At 32.1% G+C, this 22336-nt stretch overlaps 1 protein-coding gene and 1 long non-coding RNA gene across 2 annotated transcripts; both read left to right on the top strand.

Moving 5' to 3' along the window:
* The first annotated feature begins 330 nt into the window (after positions 1-330).
* On the top strand, positions 331-2687 carry LOC148761006 (uncharacterized). Its single transcript, XR_016028259.1, has 3 exons — positions 331-499; positions 1342-1434; positions 2443-2687. It is a non-coding gene; the product is annotated as an uncharacterized LOC148761006 (long non-coding RNA).
* A 12016-nt stretch (positions 2688-14703) lies between these two features.
* Positions 14704-18111, top strand: LOC18590119 (non-specific lipid transfer protein GPI-anchored 12-like). The gene is made up of 3 exons (XM_007015460.3): positions 14704-15342; positions 17137-17193; positions 17738-18111. The coding sequence occupies exons 1-3, from the start codon at positions 14976-14978 to the stop codon at positions 17869-17871; spliced, it is 558 nt and encodes a 185-aa protein (XP_007015522.3). The 5' UTR covers positions 14704-14975; the 3' UTR covers positions 17872-18111.
* The last annotated feature ends 4225 nt before the right edge of the window (positions 18112-22336 follow it).

Consider the following 22336-nt stretch of genomic DNA (forward strand, 5'->3'; position numbering starts at 1 on the left):
AGGACACAGACAGTAAAGAAATACTTTAAATAACTGTTGGTTGTGACGGGTTAGCTTTGGGTAATAGACAAAAAACCGTGGATTAAAAGTTGCTATAAATGGTTGCTATAAATAATATTAAATATTATTTTATACATTAATATTTAATATATTATAAATATCTAAAGATATTATTTACTTTTACAATGTTTATAGTTTATAAAGTAAAGTTTAATATACATATATTAAAAATTATTACTATTAATAATTATTCATTTATTAATAAAATATAAAATATTTAACTCTGCAACCCGTTCAACTTAGATAAAAAATTTACCAACTTAGTCTAAATCTAAACCAAAGCAAGGACTCAAATACTAAGCCTTAACCCATGTGGGTCAATCACTTTACCAAATTATCATTTCTGCAATTGATCCCTACCCCGTTCCCTGCTTTGCTCTCCGAACTCTTCACTTCCTCTGCGGTTCCGCGATTTCGATCTATAGCTTTGGAGCTTAAGGTCTTCTTCTTCTTCTCTCTCTCTCCCTTTTTCTTGTTCTTTCTCTCTTTATTTTTTTCCTGTTTGGTTGTAAAGAAATATGGAGGAAAACTAACCCTAAATTTATTTATTTTTTGTTTGTAACTTGCAATTTCAACGATTGAATGTGTTTTTCTGTGATTTTTGTTTGTTTTGTTTTTTTTTTTTTGTATGTTTTGGATTGTTTTGTCTTAATTGTTGCTTGTCTGCTGGGTCTGTTTATCACTGGTTAACAAACGCTTATCATTATTTTTGCTGGAGTTGTTATGCTAGATTTCTTTTCTTGTTTCTGGTTTTGGAATCTTTGAAGTATAAAGAGTTATGTCTTTATTGTGGCCGAGTCTTTACTATTTGGTTTTGGAGCCTTTATTGAAATATTTTACATTGATAGCATTAAAAACAATGACTGTCATAATGCCTATGGAACTAACTGACTTACTTACGTAATGGGCTTGCTTTTGTTGGCAAGTGTGAAGCTATTGACTTCTTCATTTTGCCAATTTTTTCCCTATAAATATTGCCTTGTTTGGGAGTTTTATTTCTTTAAAGTATTTTAGTTTATGAAATTGGGGTTTAGGGGCATGGGTGACTGCACTTTGCAAGAAACTTGCCATGTGGTGGCCATGGGTGAGGCAAATTTTTGCTATTGGATATGCCACCTTCATTGTAATCTGGATGACTTTATGATTTGTATACTCTCACTGCTTGTAATGGATATTAATGACAATACTCTCATTGTTTTAGCTAAATCTGTGCTTTATCCTTGATGTCAAATCAAGCTTTTAATGAGGCTGTTTTACTTTGTCATTTCATTTCATTGGTAGGATAAACTCTTGACTAGCAAGATTGTAGCAGAAGTTGCTATTCGCAAGACTATTAATACTAATGCCATTTCTGTTGTGGAGAAATTTCAAAAGGTAAGGTTGAAATTCCCTTTTTCCATCCTCTGGTAAAATCTTGGTGTAGCACATTGTGTCATGTGCTTTTGTTTTATTTATTGTATCTTTTAGTAAACTCATTCACTTTATTGTGCATCTACAATTGATATAATCCAATGGTGTGTCATAGTTTCTTGATGAATTTCAACTTTTGACTATAAACTTGTGTATGTGGTTCTATCTTTGTTCAGTTTAATAGCTTCCTTTCAACATGCTCACTAGAAAATTCACATTGATTGACTTATGATCTGTTTTGTCATGTAAAATATGTGACAGAACTGATTTTTAAATGCTTGAATTTTGCATTTGTAAGAAAGGTTGTTATTATTGCTGATGAATATAGGAATTCTTTAGTTTTTTTTCTTTGACTCAATTTGCTTTCAATATAACTTATGCATTTATGGTAAGAAAGTTTCATTTACTTTGAGATTTTAATATGTAGATGAATATGACCATGCCATTGATGAGGCTATAGAACTACCAAAGTAAGATTTGTTTATTCTTATTACATTGATTGTTTATTTTTATCTTCTCAACTATCTTTATTGATATAATCATATATACTTCAGAAATGTAATTTTTGGAATGTGCACAAATATCCTTCAATAATTTTACTTATGCAAAAGTTTGCAAATAATAGGTTCTCTAGCCCCATCAAAATATAAGAAGTGATTTAATTTGGCAAAACTATTAAAACTGTTGGGTTGTTAATGTTTGTTACCTTTTTCTGAACTTTTAATATTTGCTCAATGTATAGTTGTTGTGTATGGTTGTGGTTCCACTTCAACTAAAATTGAAACATGGAGTTAAACAAACTCTTAAGATAGAAGATTAACACCAAACTGTTACTTCTATTTCAACTGAAATAGCCTTTACTTAAGAATTTCCTTTTCAGATGGGAGGTTACACTAAATAGCCAATTTAGTCTGAGTGTTTTGCTTTCATGGTTTAACCATTTATTGGTTGTGGCTTCAAATTGTGGTACAGGAGGAGGAAGACTGTTAAGGAGTAAAGGTGGGGATAGAACCTTGCGAGGCCAACATTTGCATTCAATGGAGGTTCATATGTGGAGGGCTTAGTCTTAGAAGGCAGTTCAAATGGGGTAGAGGGCCTGGTTTATGATTACAATAGCATATTTAGTTTTATGTTTATATTTATTTGACAATTTTAGGTGTTACGTGTTTACGATGATTTTTAATAGCATGAACTCAATTTTGAATTTTCGATTTTAATGCGTATTTTTCTTATAAATTTTGAAAGTGAATTAGGGATTCAATTGATAATTTATTACTGAAATTTTGGTTAGTAATTTTCATTGGAAAGGCATATTACTAATGGAATTTTCAATGATATTTTTTATTGAAAAAGTATTTCCAACAGAATTTTCCGTTGGGAATGCTTTTCCAACGGAATGTATTACCGATTGAAAATTTCGTTGGAAAAACGTATTTCTAATCAAATTTTACCTTTTTCCAACGAAAAATTCTGTTGGAAAAGCCTTGTTTTTTGGTAGTGTACCTGCTCAGCAACTTTTCGGGCTTAAATCATGTGACCCTCTAAAGCTCAAACTCAAGTTGCTAGTAATAATGGACTTAGATTGTTATATATGTCTTAGCAATCACATACATATTATATGTGGGGTATCGGAATCCTTCCCACTCAAATCTTTGATGTCTTCATCAATGCCACAAATCATTCACAAGACTATAATTTCACTAGAGCAATGTGGAAGTCTACATCGGACTAGCGCAGGCTTTGTTACCACTTGTAATAACCCAAGTCCAACCGGCCTAGTAATTTCTTGAGTCTAAATCACGTAGTCTTCAAAAGTTCAAGCTTAAGTTGCTAGTAGTAATGGACTTGAATTGTTATATATGTATAAACAATCACATTCACATCATATATAAGGTATCATAAAACCCATTAACTTAATTGCAATTTCAATCAAAACCCACTTCGAGGAAAGTGAAGAAGAGTTGAATTTTCATCCTAAAAAGAGTAATCTAATGATACCATTGATATTGATGAAGTGCGTATATTTTAGGTCAGATTATATAAAAAAAAACAATGAAAAAAAATTGATCTTACCCAAACCCAAAAGGAGCAAGAAGCGAAGGAGTAACTGAGAAGCATTTCAAGTGAATGGGGTAAAAAGGAGATGATATCCACAGTTTAAAAATTTTAATCAAAGAAGGAGATATATTGATGTATTGAGGAGATGTAAACCTAATTTGAAAGGATGTATCATGTATGTGTCTTATGTTTTTTTGGAATGTTGACAAGTAAATTAAATTAGAAAGATTTTTGAATATGGATATTAACTTCAATTACAATTGAGGTTTTGCTCTAACAATCTGTTGTTAGACATATAGTAATATTTCATAAGGTTTCTATCCCACATTGCTTAGGTACAAAGATAGTGCTTTATATAAGCAAACTCATTATGAACTTATTGTAAGCAAGAAAAGAAAATAGACTCACGTGTACACGAGATTGGGTTAAGTTTTGAAAAAATGTGGATTTTTCCCCGCCTAAGTGATATTTTTGTATCTTTGCTATGTTTTTTATTTCCTTAACCAAGCCTCTTTACCAAAATTTGATTTGGTCTCTGATTTTTTCAGTAACTTTAAAGTATCTTTCAAAATATTCTTTATAACATCTTAGCTTTGTTAGGTTCTTTCTTCTTTATTTTCTGTTGTTCTTGTATCCCTGATATTTTGTGCAAACTAATCAGGAAGAGTTTGTTAAATATCGAGAGATAATCGCTTTAATCCTTTTGCCCCGAGTTTCATACAATCAGCGAAGAGTCTGTTAAATCTTAAGAGATAATCGTTTCAATCCTTTTGCACCTAGTTTTATACTCTGAATGGGCAAAAATTATCCTTGAGGATAGTGTATCACGCCTCAAACTAGTTTAAGTTGTCATTTGCTTCGATCTTTATCCAACAATCTTAAGGATAATAGATTCTCATACTGATAATGTTGTTGTCGCTGTTGCTACTTCCACCACCACTGTCAAAGGTTCTACCTTGGCAAGCGCTGCCATCATTGTAAATGTTGTCAATTTGGTGCAAGATAGAATCTAGCATAGTCAACAAAGTTATGATAATAAAAAAGTGATGTTCTTAATTGTAATAATATTGTTGAATAAAAAAATGTTGAATTTTTTAAACATATTTTTTGATTGAGAACTGTTACAATTTCTTATACTCCTTTTAGTAATAATGTTTTTAAAATACTAAATGATGATCTGAGGAGTAAAAGACCAAGGAAAGAAAATTTTTTGGTAATGATTTTTATGCTTATTTTATAGATAATGATCCTTTAACTTATACTAATACAATTTCTTCTAAAGAAAGTCTATTTTAGAAAGAAGTTATAAAAAATGAGATTAATTCTATTTTACAAAATCAAACTTGGGAATTAGTTGATTTCCACTTGGAGTTAAACCAATTGTTTGTGAATATATTTTTAAGAGAAAATTTAATCTTGATGGTTCTATTAATAAATGCAAAGCTAGATTAGTTGCTAAAGGTTTTACTCAAAAACAAAATATTAACTATTTTGATACTTTTGCTCCAATAACAAGAATTTCATCTATCCATGTTTTAATTGCCTTAGCTTATATTTATAAACTTGTTGTTCATTAGATGGATGTTAAAATAACTTTTTTAAATGGTAATTTAGAAGAAAAAATTTACATGGTACAACCCAAGGGATATGTTCTTCTTGGTCAAGAAAACAAAGTTTGTAAATTGATTAAATCTTTATATGGCTTAAAACAAGCACCAAAATAATGTCATGAGAAATTTGATTAACTTCTTTTAGTAATGGATTGTAAAGCCCGACCTTATAAAATACTTGTCATGACATACATGTGATGGATAACATGTTTGCATGTTAGAAGAGTATCGAAGAATTTACAAAAGTCGATATTGTACTTAGAGGTACAACAAAGTTGATTTAAGACTCGAACTAGAACAAATAGAGATTTTAGGGTGGAATTGAAAATTTTAAAATCTGAGAATGACTTAGAATGATGATTCGGAGTTTGAGGACCAATTTGGAGTCAAATTGAAAATTTCACTATCTAGGGGTAAAATGGTAATTTTGCCACTCAAGGACAAGATGAGAATTTTTTTTGAAAGATTTTGATGATATTTGACTTATTGGAGTATGATTTGAGGTTGAGAACTGAAAATTTGTAATCTCGATATTTTTTCGAAGCATAGGGGTAAAATGGTAATTTTGCCACCCCAAGGCCAAAACAATAATTTTTCACCACCAGGACACTTGTCCAGCACATGGATTTTATCCAATATTATCATGAATAATTGAAGGAATTTATATGGTGGAGAGAGAAAGCTTAATAGTTAAAAAATAAAAATAGACCAATGAAATTGTGACATATGGCATATTTATAACTATTAAATATTTGGCTTATAAATTAACACAAATCAGCCCATTTTCTCTTCATATGGTCGGCCAAACCAAGAGCAAAGGAAGAACAAAGGGAGAAAAGAAAAACAAGAACCCTAGGTGGGAAAATTCAAAGGAAAATTGGTGGATTTCAAGGAATCAAGCAATCAAAGGTAAAATTTTGTGATTTTGACTTGTGATCTACCTTTCCCATGCATTTCTCCTTATTTTTCATGGTTAGATTTCATGTTTTCATGGTGAATTCATGGCTGGTCAAAATGGTTATGGAGAGAGAAAGATGTTGGATTGATTTGATTTTAAGTTATGTTAGTGTTTTTAATTAGTTTAGCATATTTAGAAACAAAACAATAAGAAAAGAATTCATTTTCCCCATCAACCATCAATGGCCGAATTTCCTAGGGAGGATATTGTGACTGAAATTGATGATATTTTATGATATTTTAGTGATATTTGATGTTTGATGAGGTTAGAAATTAAATGAGAAATTTTGGTGTGAAAATCTGAATTTTTACCTAATGTATAGACATGTGTGATTATTGGCCCGAGATTGATAAATTGAATCTCATTCACAGTCACTGAGGTAATTTAGGTATAATTGGAGTGTAGAAAGTGAAAGAAATTGATTTGGAGTTAAATTGGAGGTTTTAGCCAATTTCACCGAGAATAGTGCGAATTAGGTCGAATACCGTATTTAAATGGCTATTCGGACATTTTGCATCACATTTCGTGCATTCATATAGATTTATAGAGCCTGAAATAGTTTATGATAAATTGACACAATTTATTGAAATTCGTGTCATGTATGATGTATAGGTAGTGAGCCCTTTAACAAGGGTAAAGAGATTGTGCCTGAAGATCGAGAATAGGAGTATATCGAACTCTTAGTACTGTGAGTAACCTTACCATCATTTTAATTATCTAAAGTATGTTTTTAATCGGTTTTGGTGAAATTTTATGAAAATGAGTTTAAATGGTAAATCTTTGTGTTTTGTAAACAAAATGTGTTTACAGGAAAAGATTTTATAAATTGTCTTGAAATTGAATAATGATTTTGAAAAATAGAGTAATTGGAGACCACTTGTTATGTTGTAAAATTTATGATTTGAATCGAAGGGCTTATGACAATATTTGCATGAATGGTTGAATTAACATTTGTGTTCAAATATATGAAATGTGTATTTAGCCTTGAAAGGCTGTGAATTACAATAATTGCCATATCATGTTATTGAATTTTATTGATTGGTGGGATAATTATTAGCTTACTGCAGTAGACGGGTTTCCGTGGACTAGCCTATTATAGGGGCACGGTAAATCCTATTATATTTTGCCTCAGTTGGAGAGGCGAGTAGGGTAACTCTCGATGTATAACTTTTAGAGTTCACTTCATGCCAAACCACCACTTAAGGGGGAGCTCGACCAACTCCAAGGAACGACTATGTTTTCAAAATAAAACATGACTTTCTAATAACCTTGACGGACTCAGTTGGGATAGCCCTAGGCCAAGGTATCCCAAATAACTGAGTATGATAATAATTGTTGGCATGAGCCAAGCTTTTAAGAAATTCAGAAGCCATACTGATTACTTGATTTAAATAAATTGATTTCATTTGGTTGAAATAAGTTGAAAGATGATAAATTACAGTTTGATGAAATGTTTTAATAGTCTCCTTTTACTCGCCTTTAGATATTTTAAATGATATTTGTTTACTCACTAGGATTTTATAATCCCACCACCCTCATTTCCACCCATTTTAGGTTTAGAATAAATTGTAGATAACTGATATCGGCGAGGACTATAGTTGGACTTGCCACATCCAAAAATTGTAGGTTCATTTCTTTTGATACTTTTAGTCATTCGTCGGCCTACGTGTCATTGTAAATTAAATTTTATACTTTTGGTTATCTGTATTACAGCATGTATGAATTTATTTTGCTTTTACTCTGTAAAAATTATTTACACAGTGTTATAAAAATATTATTTTATTAGAAAATTAAATATTTTATTCTATATTTTTATTTTATTCTAATAGTCATAATTTCATTTTAAATGAATGTTTTAGACATCCAAATTTATTTTGATTTTGAATTATGTGTTTTGTACTTGTATATTACAATTCAGCCAGTTTCGAAATTTTCAAGGAAAAATGATCAAAATACCTTTGTGAGACGAAAATTATTATTTTGTTTGTTTTAAGTTGGAAACAATTTAAAATATTTTAGAACGTGGTATTTGGTAATAGTTGCTCACAGGGAAAATGAGAAGTTGATATTAAAACCTTACGAGATTCTGGTTGACATTCTGGGTAATGAGTGTCGATCGGGACGTCGAGGCGGTTGTCACGGGCTCAAGGGGAGTATCGGGTCGTGACATGGATTTTCTACTGTTAGAGTTGATAAATGTCTGTATACAAAAACTATTGATTGTAAATGTGTGATTGTTAGTTTATATGTTGATGATATGCTTATTTTTGATACATGCATTGATGTTGTCAATAAAACAAAATGTTTTTTAACTTCTAAATTTGATATGAAAGATTAGGAAGAAACCAATGTTATTTTGGGTGTGTCATAATATATGAGTCCTAAAACTCAGACGTTTGACATAAAAAGAATCATCATCAATTTTTTTTTTGTTTAAGTGCGATTAACCACCTAATTGAATTTATTTTTCTAATGATGTCTTAAGCTTAACTTAAGTTAATTAAAAAAATAGGTTCCGATCTACAAAACTGATTAGGTTTAGAAGCACAATTACATGTAAGGAAAAGATTAGCACCCTTACGACACCCATTCAAAGGTACCTAATTAATTATGTGTTTTCTTTTTAGCCTTAATAAATTAATTTATTTTGATATCCTAGTTTTTATCCCTTAATTATTTCTACAATTCATTTTTATAAATAAAATGTCCTTTAATATTGAAAATTCTTCATAAATTCCGTAACACTTTTGGTAAATTTTGGAAAGATTTTCTCACCTAAAATTTTTAAGAAAGTTATCCCTTATAACATTATCAAAATTCCATCATCAGAAGACTTCTATTTATTTTGTATTAAACATTCAGTATGAAATTATATTTAAAAAATATAAAGTATTTATTTATTTATGTTTTTATTAATTATTTATAAATAAACTTTTTTGGTAAAAATATATGGAATTACCCCCTAACCTTTATGACAAGGTCCCATAATTATTTACTCTAAATTTTTTTTAAAAAAAATTACCCTTTACAACTTTCCTTAAAAATTCCATTTAAAAGATTTAATTTTAAATTATTACAAATCTTTATTATTTTTATTTTTATAATTTTATTCTGCCAATTATGGTGATACAAATTTCATTTTAACCTAATTATGGCCTAAAACAAAAATTTATTTTTATTATTTTATGTATTTTATTTATAACAAAAGCAAAATAAATAACAAAAAAATAAACATAAATAAAGTAAGATGAAAGTTTAAGCCACACCTAGTAGATGGAACAAAAATTGAATGGGATTGGGCCTTGTCGAATGCTATCCACAACAAGTAATCCAAAGATTTAACTGAAATGGGTTTGGACAATAAACTAACCAACCCAACAACCAAAGCAAGCCTAAATAAGTTGGCCCACAACCAAAACCAAGCCTAAATATTTGAGCTTCCTTCCTCTCTCTCTCTCAAACTTTTATTTATTTATTTTTATAATTGAAGGGGGGGGGGGGGGGGGGTTCGAACCCTACTCTTTAAGTAGGGGGATCATGCACCAACCAATGAGCCAAATGCTCGGGTGTAAACTTTTATCTTTTACTTTCACCAAGACATCATCGGCTGCTGCACTTTCCATAATCGGTCGCCGTTAATTGGTGTCGAAATCTCATCGAGATTCACCCCCCAAAACCCTTTCAAGTCGATCTATCTTTTAATCAGACTCATTTTCTCTAAAACTTCTCCAAAATTCCTAGATCTAAATCTAAAAATTTCAAAGCCTAAAAAAACCAAGAACACTATTTTTGCTCACTTTTCTTCTGTAATTTTTTTTCTATTGTTTTTCTTCCCTTCTTGTTGCCATGTTTTCTTGGGGTTTTTATGGGTGTTTTCTTAGAATCTTGATTTCATTGTGAATCTTTGATTTTATTTTTCCTGATTTTATTTTATTTCGTGGGATGGTTTTTTTGCATAAAATTTTTCGATTTGTGGGATGATTTTAAGGATTCCATTGATCTTTTTCCTTTTTTAATTAATCTTTTTTTCTTTTAATTTCTTTTCAATCTTAGTATAATCAAATTATTGGGAGTTTGATGCATTTGATAAATTATACTCGACTTGATGTAGCTTATGCTATGTGTAGACTGAGTTGATATGGACAGTCTTAATTAATATCATTGGACTGCTTTGTGCAGAGTAATGAAACATCTGAGAGGTACCATGAACTATGGTATTTTCGATAATAGATTTTTACTGTATCAGAATGATACAATGATGTTAATTGGATCTCAGATTCAAATGAGATAAAATCTACAAGTGGATATGTATTCACCCTTGGTAAGTGTGCTGTAACTTGAAAACAGCCAAACAACAATAATTGCTAAATTTACAATGGAATTAGAATTTATAGTTTTGGAGTTGGCTGGTAACGAGGCTGAGTGGTTAAAAAACCTTTTAGTAGATATTTTGTTAGGAATGAAATCAACACCTTCGATATCTATGCATTGTGATTGCCAAGTGATAATAGTCATTGTAAAGAATAAAACTTTCAATAGTATGAATAGACACATTCATTTAAGACATGATGTGGTAAAATAGCTGTTTGGAGATGAAATAATGTCCATTATTTATGTGAAGTTAGAACTGATTTGGTTGATCCTTTAACTAAACCCGTGAGAAGAAAATTAATTAATGATACATCGAAGGGAATGAGACTTAAGACAATTGAGAAAAATCAACAATAATGGCAACCCAACCTATATAAGTGACAATCCTATAAATTAGGTTCATATGGGTAATAAGAAGTTATTTGTTGATAAATTGATGTACTATTAAAATTATTGTTTCTCCCATAATGTGTAAATAGTGCAAATATTGTAATGAAAGAGAGGTTGAGTTAAACTCTTAATGAATTCCATATTCCTTATGGATAGTTTATTAAATTGCAGTATACACTTGATAGAATCACCTATGTAAGTGTGGAGTGGGCGCTCTTACGAGAATTGTGGCAAATTCTCTGAAGCACTTATAAATAACCAAGCATGAACATGGCCTATTTGCACAAAATTGTGTTGAACAACAAAAATTGTGGGGGTGTAATGTGATTGATGAAAATAATATTTCACATAAAGAATTTTTTGTTCATATAAGTTATAAACTTCACTAAAATTCTGTCATTTATATTTTATTATTTCTAAGCCTAGTTCATAACTCAAAAAGCATCAGTCTCGATGTATTACATTCGAGTGAGATTAGACCTAGCAAAAACTTCCTATTATGAAAGCTTATGAAATATGTGGGGTATTATTGAAAATATAGTGATATTTCATAAGGTTTCTATCTCATATTGCCTAGGTACAAAATATGTTAATGCTTTATTTAAGCAAACTCATTGTATGCTTGTTGTAAGTAAGAAAAGAAAGTGGGCTCGCGCACATACGAGATCAAGCCAAGCCCTAAGAAAATGTGAATTCCCCCCTGTGCACAAATGTATATGCGGGTTAAGCCTAAGTGATATTTCTTTAACTGTTTGATTCTGATAACGTTATAAAGATGTGGTCTTTGATTTTTTAGTAATGTTAAAATATCTTTCAGAATATTTTTTATAATGTCTTTGTCGTTATTCTCTATAAATACCAACATTCACGTTCATTCTCAACACACCACAGTTCTCACTGCTTCCTTTTCTCTGCTTTCTTCTCTACTTAGCCTTGTTGGGATCTTTCTTCTTTATTTTCTATTGCTTCCATATCTTTGATAGTTTATGCAAACTAATCAAAAAGAATCTATTGAATCCTGAGGATAATCGCTTTAATCCTTTTGCATTGAATTTCAGACTCTGAAGGAACGAAAATTATCTTTAAAGACAATGTATCACTCCTCAAACTAGTTTGAGTTGTCGTCTGCTTTGATCTTTACCCAACATGTGTATACAAGTATCAAACTATTTGGCTGGGTTCTTTAATTTGACAAGTGTGAATTATTTTAGCTCCTCGGCCTGCCAAACTCCATACTTGATGACTACTATAACTTAGAATAGGGTTAGGAAGAATTGTCGATTTAGCCTCCTACTCACACCCACATTGGCAATATATTCCTCATAGTCTTAGAGGACAAGAACCATACAATAACAGCTCAACATTTGATATTGTGGATGTGATAGCTTATGGCTTGTTAACAAAGTTAGGTAAGACCTTCCTAATCCGATATACATCATAAATGCATTTTGCCTTTGTTCAAATTTCAAACCCATCTGCGTCCAAAAAAAAAAAATTTCAAACCCATCAACTTCCAACTCCCATGAATTATAATCATATATCCCACAACGCCGACAAATATCAGTCCTTAGGGACCCCATAGATAGACCCTTTTTGGTTTCTTTCTTTTTCCTCTTCCTCACTATTTTTACAAGAATTTTTTGGATTGGAAAAGGAGGAAAGTGCGAATTTCGTATAGAAGTTTTCTCATTAGAAAACGGAAATAGAATATTATTATAAAAAGTACAAGAGGGAACATATAACCTCTTCTTGTGATGTTCATTAATGATTGGGTAGTCTTATCAAGTAATCAATTGTGGAGGGAATTGACAGGTTGTAAAACACAGTTTCCACAAACATTTGCCTTTGGCTATTTATTGGCTCTTTCCATGTAAAGTCCACTATTAAGTTTCCCCACGTTACAGAAAAGAAAAGTGCGTTTAACCTTACTCTATTATTTAATTTCTCATGCTTTTATTTGTAAATTAAGGCAATCATTTGAAGAAAAAAGTTAGGAATTTTAGTTACCTTTAAGAGAATTAGGCAAGAATATCAGACATTGACAGATAATAAAGTCTCTCTTCACGGAAAGTGAATGATCAGTTCTTGCTGTTGATGCTTTAAGGTTTGGATATTATTCATATCATATATTTACAGTTTGTTTCTGCAATAAGCTTTCGGTTTTACCTCATAGTCATTGGTGGAATTGATACATATTAACCCTAATTTTAAATAGCAATCACAATTTTGAGTTCTGGGTTCTCCTGATCAGCACTTCGATTTTGTATTTTTTACCTTCATTCAATGCTATAAGTTACACATTAATAAGTTGCTTTTGTAGTTAGCATTTATTGAGTTGTGCTCAAGCTGTATGTCACAAGTTCATGTTTTCAATCTAAAAAATATATTTGAAATAAGTCTTTTACTTATTATCCTAAAACACACCTCATATCTTATTGATGTGAAATTCATAACATTTTACTCTATTCATATGTGCAATTCCTATATTAGGATTTGAATTTGCTTATGAAAGTCCCACATCAGTGAAGATTTGAATTTATTATGATACACTTGTTAGGGCTCATCTTTTCAACTTAACATTTATCTTAGATGGATTCCTTATTTATTGATTCAATATCCATCCATCTCTTGTTGATGAGGACCTATTACATGTGCACAAGCTTAATGCTAATTATGATATATGACACCTTCTCAATAAATGTCTGATTTTCGTTTTTGAGAAAAAAAAAAAAAAACTTGAACTCGACATTTGTCATTTGGAGGCCACCTATCCATCACTTTAACAAGAATTTATAACTAAATTTGATTTTTTTTTTCATTATAATATCAGAAAAATTAATTTTTTAACACATTTGTATGCGTATTAATAAAAACAAAGATCTACAGATATGTGGATCAGATCTCTAATTTTTTGAAATCAAAAAATTAATTAATTTGATGCGGGATAAAATGTTATATCGAGACAAAACTTAGCTTTGAAATTATTTGTAAAACTTAATGAGTAATCAAAAAGGAAGTCAGCAAGGCATGAAGCCAAAATCATTTTGGTTGATCCATAACCACAAGAAAAAAGTCTAGTTTTTGGTCTTCCGCCTTTTTTGTTTGTCATATTCATCTTTGAGATTTTGACGTCATTTTCAGTGTTTCTAAATTCATCACTAGCTGTTTTTTATGACCCATCCCTCACCTCTCTAGCCGACCTCAATCCAAGCTCGCCTCATCCGCCCCAACCCCCGCCTTAACGACAAAAAAAAAAAATGGTAATTAAATTGATTTTTCAGATTTTTTGTTAAATTAATTAATGAGTTTTGACCATGAGTGGTATTAATTTGTACTCATAGCGATCTGCCATATTGTGAACGTGTTGTCTTTGTTAGTATATGCCAATTTTAATAAATTCTTTTTTATTCAAAATGTTATTAAAGGCATAAAAAAACATATTGCTAAGAAGGTTGTCAAACGATATTATCAAATTTGTAAAATCAAACACATGCGTATATGTCACATAAATTCCCTACCTTGGCTCCTACTTTGATGGTACTAGAGAATTATGTTATTGCAAATTCATGTGATAAATCATTAATATACAATAAAATGAAATGTTCATTATTCATAACAGTATTTCATTGTGATTTTACAAGATTATATGGTTCTTCTATAATCATGATACATTATCCTAGAAAATCAAATATAAAGTGACATTTCAGCAAATTAGATTAGTTCCTATAATATTATGGTTTGCCTTCCTTGGTCAGCTTTTTTTGGCAGTCTGTTCCTCTTTGTAGCACAAGTTCCTGCTTGCTTTGGACAATACATTAATTAAATATTAGTAATTAGTATTGGACTAGAAAATGCCTTCCCCTTTGGACTCTAGGGCGGTGAGAGAAAATGTTGAGCAAAGCCCCGAAAAAACTTGGCTGGTAGTTACAATACATTTATTGATCTCGGCTAACCATTGCCTGGGGTTTCTTTCTCTCTGTTTCCCACTCTAGCTATACCCTCCATATAACCACCAACACCCACCTCTCTCTCTCTCTCTCTCACCGTTAACAATCTTTTGTCAATCTTCCTTGTTTTATTTCCTACTCTTGATTAGCCTTCACCCTTGACCCACAAAAATGGCAGCTAAGCAGATCGTTGCCGCCGTTGTTGCCACCATCTTTGTACTGACGTTCTGCAGCGGCACCATGGCACAGGCGCCGGCACCTGAGCCAACCGCTGAGGCACCGGGCCCGGACTGTTTCACCAACTTGTTGAGCTTGTCGGACTGCTTGACGTACGTGGAGGCTGGTAGCAATTTAACAAAGCCTGAAAAGCCTTGCTGCCCAGAGCTGGCGGGGCTTGTAGAAAGCACTCCCCAATGTTTGTGTTATCTGCTGGATAAGAATGCCACTTCTAGCTATGGGTTCAACATTGACATGAACAGGGCTCTGAATCTTCCCACTGTCTGCAAAGTTTCTACTCCTCCTGTTAGTCTTTGCTCAGGTAATTTCTTTTGCCCTTTAATGAGCTAATTCCTTAATTTCTTTTGCAATTCAGTACCTTTTATTTGGGAAAATCTTATCAATTATACGATAGAAAATATACAACAAGTTGGTCTAAGTAAATTTGTTGTCGCGAGGCTAAAATACAAACAAAGGTTTGAATAATTAATTATCCAACTATAAAAAAAAAAAAAACAAAACAAGTGGTTGAATTGGGATTCTTCTCTGCTTTGTTCACGAGGCTACACATATATTACCTTTTCTGTGTAAAATTTTCATATAAGGTCTCATTTATTTCTCCAATGTTTTAGATATTGATGATGTTAATTATTCTTTTGTTGAGCAAGAACTTAAAAGCTCTTTCTTCTTTGTTTTTGCCGATTCTTGTTACTCTTTTTTAGTACCCCTCCTCCTTCATTTGCTGTATTAAGCCAAAGTAATAAAAACAACACATTATGGACATTGCACATGGGTGGGCTATGCATTGTGTAGTTAATATAGATCTCAACTTTTAGTATGGCAAAACAACATCTAGTCATTATTTGGCAAAACCACCTTCTAGATTTAGATCCGAATTATGAAATATGTGAAAGGTACAGCGAAAATTACCAAAAAGAAAATCCTAGGGAAATACGGTATTTTTCTGAGGGAATTTAGTATGCATCTGTCTGGATTGGTACCACACCTGTGACCATATATAGCCCATATCATAACTCTCCACAACCAATCCTAACGTTGGCAGCAAATGCACGTTGTTTCTGCATCTTCCACTCTCTCATCATTCATTTTGGGTCCAAATTGTATCCACACTTTAGGGGCCTTATTTATTTAACACCTTCCACTCAACCATTTTTTTGGCTTCTTCACTTTAATTTTGCGTCTGGGTTCCTTGCTTATAAACGTATAGCTACTCCTCATTTATTAGACCTAGACTAGCTACAACAGTATAGATGTGGGCAGCTTAATTGAAAGCTCATTACTCAAGTCCAAAAAGTCAAATTTCGTTCCTACTGGTTGAATTAAAACAGATATACATGTCTATCATTATTATAAGTAATTAATCTATTGTCAAATGAAATCAATTGTTTAATTGTTTGTACCCAAGGAAAAGGCAAAATCGAAGTGAGAAAAAAGAGGAAAGAATTATTATTTTTAAACACCAAACCAGAAATATGTTTAAACAGCACTGACTGAGCACATGGGAAGGCGAGACGCCAGCTTTGCCTGATCGGGGATTTGGGGTTTTGCCTACTTCTTTGCCGCTCATTTATGGCCATTCAAGGATTCTGGGTTTGCTCTCACCGAATTCACGTGCACTGTCCTTTTTATTATAAATTTGAAATATAAATAAATGAATCACGTGCTCAGTTATTGGCCTTTAAGATTTGGATACACCAAACCCTTCAACAGAATCACTCCGTTTGTCACCAAAGTTTTTTATATTATTTTTTTTTTGCCATTTATATTTTTTCCAGTATTGTAGTAATCTCTTCATTCCATAAATATTCTTTTATTTACATATTTTTAGTTACCTTAAATTAATGTCTCCTTCAATTTTTTTATTTTTAAAAAAATCATTTTTACTTTCCATTATCATTTTCAACTACATAATTACTCGTCAATGTGATATTATCTGGATGATAAGGAAGAGATGGAAGTTTTAAGTCTTACGTGGGTTTAATCCAATTATATGTTACTTTAAATTGACATTTAAATATTTAATTTTGTTAGATATATATCGTAGCACATACCATTCCCTGTTTAACTATAACATTACTTTCGTTTCGTTCTACAGTCATCACTGGCGCCCCAGCTGAAAGTCCAACCGGAAATGGAGGATCTATGTCACCGGGTAATTAATTTTTTTTTCAAGTTCTAATTTCTAAGTTGCTTTACAACAAAATTGGCTAATCTTAGCAAAATTAAACAAGATTAATGTATATGTTTGATCTCTAATGCAAGAAAGAAAGTATATTTTCAATATTGAAATGGAGCAGCATCTGGATTTTCAAATGGTAAAGGTAAAGTTATTGGATTTGGTTAGATGTATTTTGAAATAGAATATATTAAAGAAGATTATCCAAATGTCGAATTAAGTCTGCAATCATTACTGTTACAGACTCAGTGCGACATTACAGTTTAAACTCAGCACAGAATAGGACTTAACAAATGGAACATATATATATATATCCTGAATAATAATAGAAATAAAGTTTACCTTTAGTTTGTCAAATTCCTAGTTCATCCAAGATTAATTTTGATCTAAGTTGGAGTTAGTCATGGCTATCTTGAATTCTATCTGTCTAGATTGATAACTAAATATGGTTTAAAATTAACTACTTATGTATTTTTAATATTTAACTAATCACTTTGGAAAACGAATTGAAAATGGCCAGGTTTTGCCCCGCAAGGATTAGCTGCCAGCCCTTCAAGTGGAAACAACAGTGGAGCTTCAAACATTGCAGTCTCTGGTCTAGCTTCCCTTGTTGCCTTGGCAATTGCCTTTCTGCCCACACTTTTTGGGATTTAAATTCTTTTGCCATAGTTGAACTTAGTTTCCTCCATTATTTATATACTGCATTGTTCAGATATTCTGTGTCAAGTATTATTATTATTATATATTTTTTTGAGAGAGAGACTGTGTCTAGTACGTAAGTTACCAATAACTTGAAGGAGTTTGTTATGACATTTATTTCTTGAAGGCTGTACCATTGTTCTTGGCAAACACCTTTATGGCTCTAGCGCTCTATTACCCATTCAATATGTTAAATCCAATCTTTCAATTAACCAATGCCATTGTCACAAGCTGAATTTTTCTTTAAAATTTTTTCTTTTTTATGTATTATAAAGTTATCACTCTCTCTGTTCTATTATATTTATTCTTTATTTACTTTTTTTTAAAAGAAACTCAATTTTGACCATTTCTTTCAACAAAAACATAAACTTATAACATTTTTAAAGGTAAATTTTACCTACACCTCTTGTGATTTTAAATTCTTATCGAAGGACATATTGTGGTTTTTTTCTAATTAATTCCTTATGAATATCTTTGTTTTCTCCATTAACACTTTACAAATAAAATTTTGTTTATGAATGGGTTAGGATGTTAAATTTACCTAATATAATTAAAAAAATATCTTTAAAAGTGAAAATTAAGTTAATTTTTAATTCAAGATATTTTGGCAATTTTATTGGAGAAAATTAATAATTTGACCCTTTGTGGGAAGTTATTCATAAGATACTAATTGAGCAGAAGAATCCAAATTCTCTGCCCTTAATCTGTGCCCTTCTTTGGCAAAGTGAAACGTGTTTATTTTTTTAATTACTAATTAATACATGTTTGGATTTAATCTTTTTATCTCTTTTTTTTTTTTCTCACATTTCCTATTTTCTCTCACAAAACAATTGTTCCTCCATATCAGTAAGAAGATAATGCCTTTTTGCAAAAAATTTACTAGTTGATATTGCAAAAAATTTACTAGTTGATATTGCAATAAAAGATACAATTGGGTATCAATTGGATCTGCGAATTAAACCGACAATAGTAGGCAATTATATCATCATCTCTCCCTGCTAATCTCTCTTACGACCACCCAATTTGAGATTCATGAACTGAAAATAAAACTGTTTGGAAGAGATAGGTGTGGAGAATTAGGATAGGAGAGAAGAAAGAATTTATTTATTTAGGATTTATAAGCAGCAGAATAAAAGAGAAAGTGGAAAGAGAAAGGGATCACTAAGCCTGAGAGCAGAATTTGGGTTTTGCCTCTTTTTTTTTTTTTATTGATCTTTTAACAAAATTTGATCCCTTTCTTTGTTTTACTGAAAGCAGAATTTGGGTTTTACCCTTTCTTTATTTTCCTTCTTTTTTATTGGTCTCACAATAAAATCCGATCCCTTCTTTTGTTATTCTGAGAGCAAAATTTGGATTTTTGTAATTTGTTTCACAACAAAAGAAAATCTTATCTTGCATCGATGAAGGTAGGAAAAGACAAGTTCATGTTTTTTTTTGTCGGAGCAAACAAGCAGAAGATCACCATTTTATGAACCATCTGCTGATAGAGGAAGAAAAGAGGAAATAAGAGATAAAAAAGATTAAAGCTAAACATGTATTAATTAGTAATTAAAAAGATAGACACGTGTTATTTTGTCAAAAAAGGGGCACAAAATGGGGCACGGATTGGGGGCAAAGGATTTAGATTCATAAGAAAAAAAGTATCACAATGTGCTAATTAGGAAAAAAAATGGCAAATGTCATATGAGAAAAGTTAAACCACAAGAAGCTTGTATGGAGTTTACCTACTTCTTAATAATAACATGAGTAAGTTTTGAATTTCAAAATTTTGGAAACATACATTTTAAAATTTTAATTTTATATAATATTTTAGAAGATAACCCATAACTAAAAAAAAATGAAGAGAAAGATAACTCATTAGCTTCGGCATTGCTCCTCATAAGGTCGAAATTTTTGTTTTGCAACTTGTCCGTGGCAAGCTTCTGGTCAAGGATACCTTTGTGTCTCTTGGTATTATTGGTGAAGCAGCAAATATTTGTATGGTTGATAGTGGAACATAAATATGGAACTGATAGACATAAAGATTAGTGTTTGAACTTGTACATGGCACAGAGAATTTGGGAGGAGATGTAGTGATGGATATCCATGAACTGATAGTGGAAGGTTGGACACATGAGAGAAATGAGAGAGTATTATCCAAGTGCTTATATGGAAACCTACTTTCATAAAAAATAACATGGTGAGATACATAGGTTTTATAAGAGACAGGATCATAGCAAAGATAAACACTTTGATGTAAAGAATACCCAACAAAGACACACTCTTTCAACTTTGGTTGCATTTTGTCTGTAGAAACACTTTGCTGAGGTTGAAGGGGATTCGGTTTCTAACTTTAAACATAATTTCAAGTAACTGACAGTTGAAATAGCTGAGTGGCTGAAGAGACCTTTTATAGAGGAGAAAGTGTGGGATACAATCAAAGGGTGCGAAGGGAATAAGGCACAGAGGCCGGATGGTTTTAACATGGATTTCTTTAAGAAGCAATGGACAATCATTATAGGGGAAGTGATGAAGTACTTTGAGGAATTTTACCAAGTGGGAGGTTTATTGATAAAGGGATTAATACTTCATTTATCACATTAATTCCAAAAGTGGCAAATCCGGTGGAGTTAGGGGAGTTTAGGCCAATTAACTTAGTCGGTAGTTGCTACAAAATTTTAGCAAAGCTCATTGCTAACCGATTGAAGCAAGTCATTGGTGATGTCATTGGTGAGAACCAATTTGCTTTTATCAAGGGAATACAGCTGATTGATTGTGTGTTAGTGGCAAATGAAATGGTGAATTTGCTGAAAAAAAGAAAAAGTGGGGGTGTGATTATGAAAGTGGATTATGAAAAGGTTAACGATAATGTCCGGTGGGATTTTTTGAACTTAATTATGAGGAAAATGGGTTTTCGAGGCCGATGGAGGAAATGGATAATGCAGTGTATTACCACAGCTTCGATTTTAGTTTTGGTTAATGGAACACTTACGAGGCAGCTTAAGATGAAAAAAAGCTTAAGGCAAGGGTGCCTTCTATCTCCCTTCTTGTTCAACATTGTGGGAGAAGCTTTTAGTGCTATGATGGAGAAAGCTGTAACTAAAGGGTTGTTTAAGGGGATTAAAGTCGGGAATGATAAGCTTAGCATCGCGGATCTCCAATACACCGACGACACTATGGTATTTTGTGATCCTCGCCGTGAGAGCATTATTAATTTAAAAAGGGTCCTTAGGTGCTTTCAACTTACCTCAGAAATGAAAATTAATTTTAATAAAAGCTATCTATTAAGAGTTGGTGTTGTGGAAAACCAGTTGAGGAAATGGGCTGGTAAAATTGCATGTAAGCTGGACAGCCTTCCAACGACTTACCTTGGGATGCCACTTGAGGCAAGACATAATTCCATCGCGGTATGGAGACCAGTTATCGATAAGTTCAAATCAAGACTGGCTGGATGGAAGACCAAGCTGTTGTTTCTAGGGGGCCGGATAACCTTGTTAAGGTATGTCTTGTCTAGTCTCCCTGTTTTTTACATGTTAGTGTTCCAAATGGCAATAGGGGTAAGAATGGAATTAAAAAAAATTCAAATGAGGTTTTTGTGGTGTGGTGCGGAAAATAAAAAGAAAATACATTATGTGGAGTGGAATAAAGTGTGTAATTATAAAGAGTGTGGAGGGATTGAAATGGTTAGTATGGACATCAGAAATTCTACCCTTTTAACGAAATGGATTTGGAGGTTCGGACAAGAAAAGGAAAGTCTATGGCCAAAGGTTTGGGTGGAAAAAGAGGATGGTGATCACTTGAGCTTGATTCCAAGAGGGAAGAGCAGCCGTAATGCTTCCATACTATGGAAGAATATTATCTCACCCCTTTCCTCGACTAACATTTTTTTTCTGCAAGTTAATTCTAATATAGGGATGGTCATTGGAAATGGATGTAATGTGCTATTTTGGACTGATGAGTGGGTGGAGGGTGGTGTCTTGAAAAATATGTTCCTTATAATCTATGCTCTAGCAGAAAATAAAGAAGGGAGAGTGGTTGAATTTGGTGAATGGGCTGGTAATGAGTGGAGGTGGGATGTCTTTCTAAGGTGACAACTTTTTGGATGGGAAGAAGAGTAATGGAAAGAATTCAAAAACACAATTGAAAGCTACAATCTTAATCAACAACTAAAGGATGAAATTGTTTGGAAGGGTAATAGCAATGGGAAGTACACTGTTAGATCTTTTTGTGAGCAGGCCATCGATAAAAAAGGCAAGCAAGAAGGAATTTGGAGTCAGATCTGGGTCAACATGGCTCCACAAAGAGAGGAGGCCTTCGTGTGGCAAATGGTTCAAGGTAGGGTGGCTGTAAAATGAGAGCTACTGAGGAGAGGACTAATTAGTCATGATTCTGTAATATGTAGCTTGTGCAGTGGAAGTGTCAAAACGGTTGAGCATTTGTT

This window comes from Theobroma cacao, chromosome 9, assembly GCF_053813885.1.
Source record: "Theobroma cacao isolate CCN51 chromosome 9, ASM5381388v1, whole genome shotgun sequence".
Classification (NCBI taxonomy): Eukaryota; Viridiplantae; Streptophyta; class Magnoliopsida; order Malvales; family Malvaceae; genus Theobroma; species Theobroma cacao.

Excerpts from the sequence above, each read along its gene's own strand:
- LOC18590119 (XM_007015460.3), top strand. The coding sequence starts at position 14,976 with ATGGCAGCTAAGCAGATCGTTGCCGCCGTTGTTGCCACCATCTTTGTA. Across the intron at positions 15,343-17,136 it reads TCCTGTTAGTCTTTGCTCAG|TCATCACTGGCGCCCCAGCT; the intron begins GTAATTTCTTTT and ends TTCGTTCTACAG. Across the intron at positions 17,194-17,737 it reads TGGAGGATCTATGTCACCGG|GTTTTGCCCCGCAAGGATTA; the intron begins GTAATTAATTTT and ends GAAAATGGCCAG.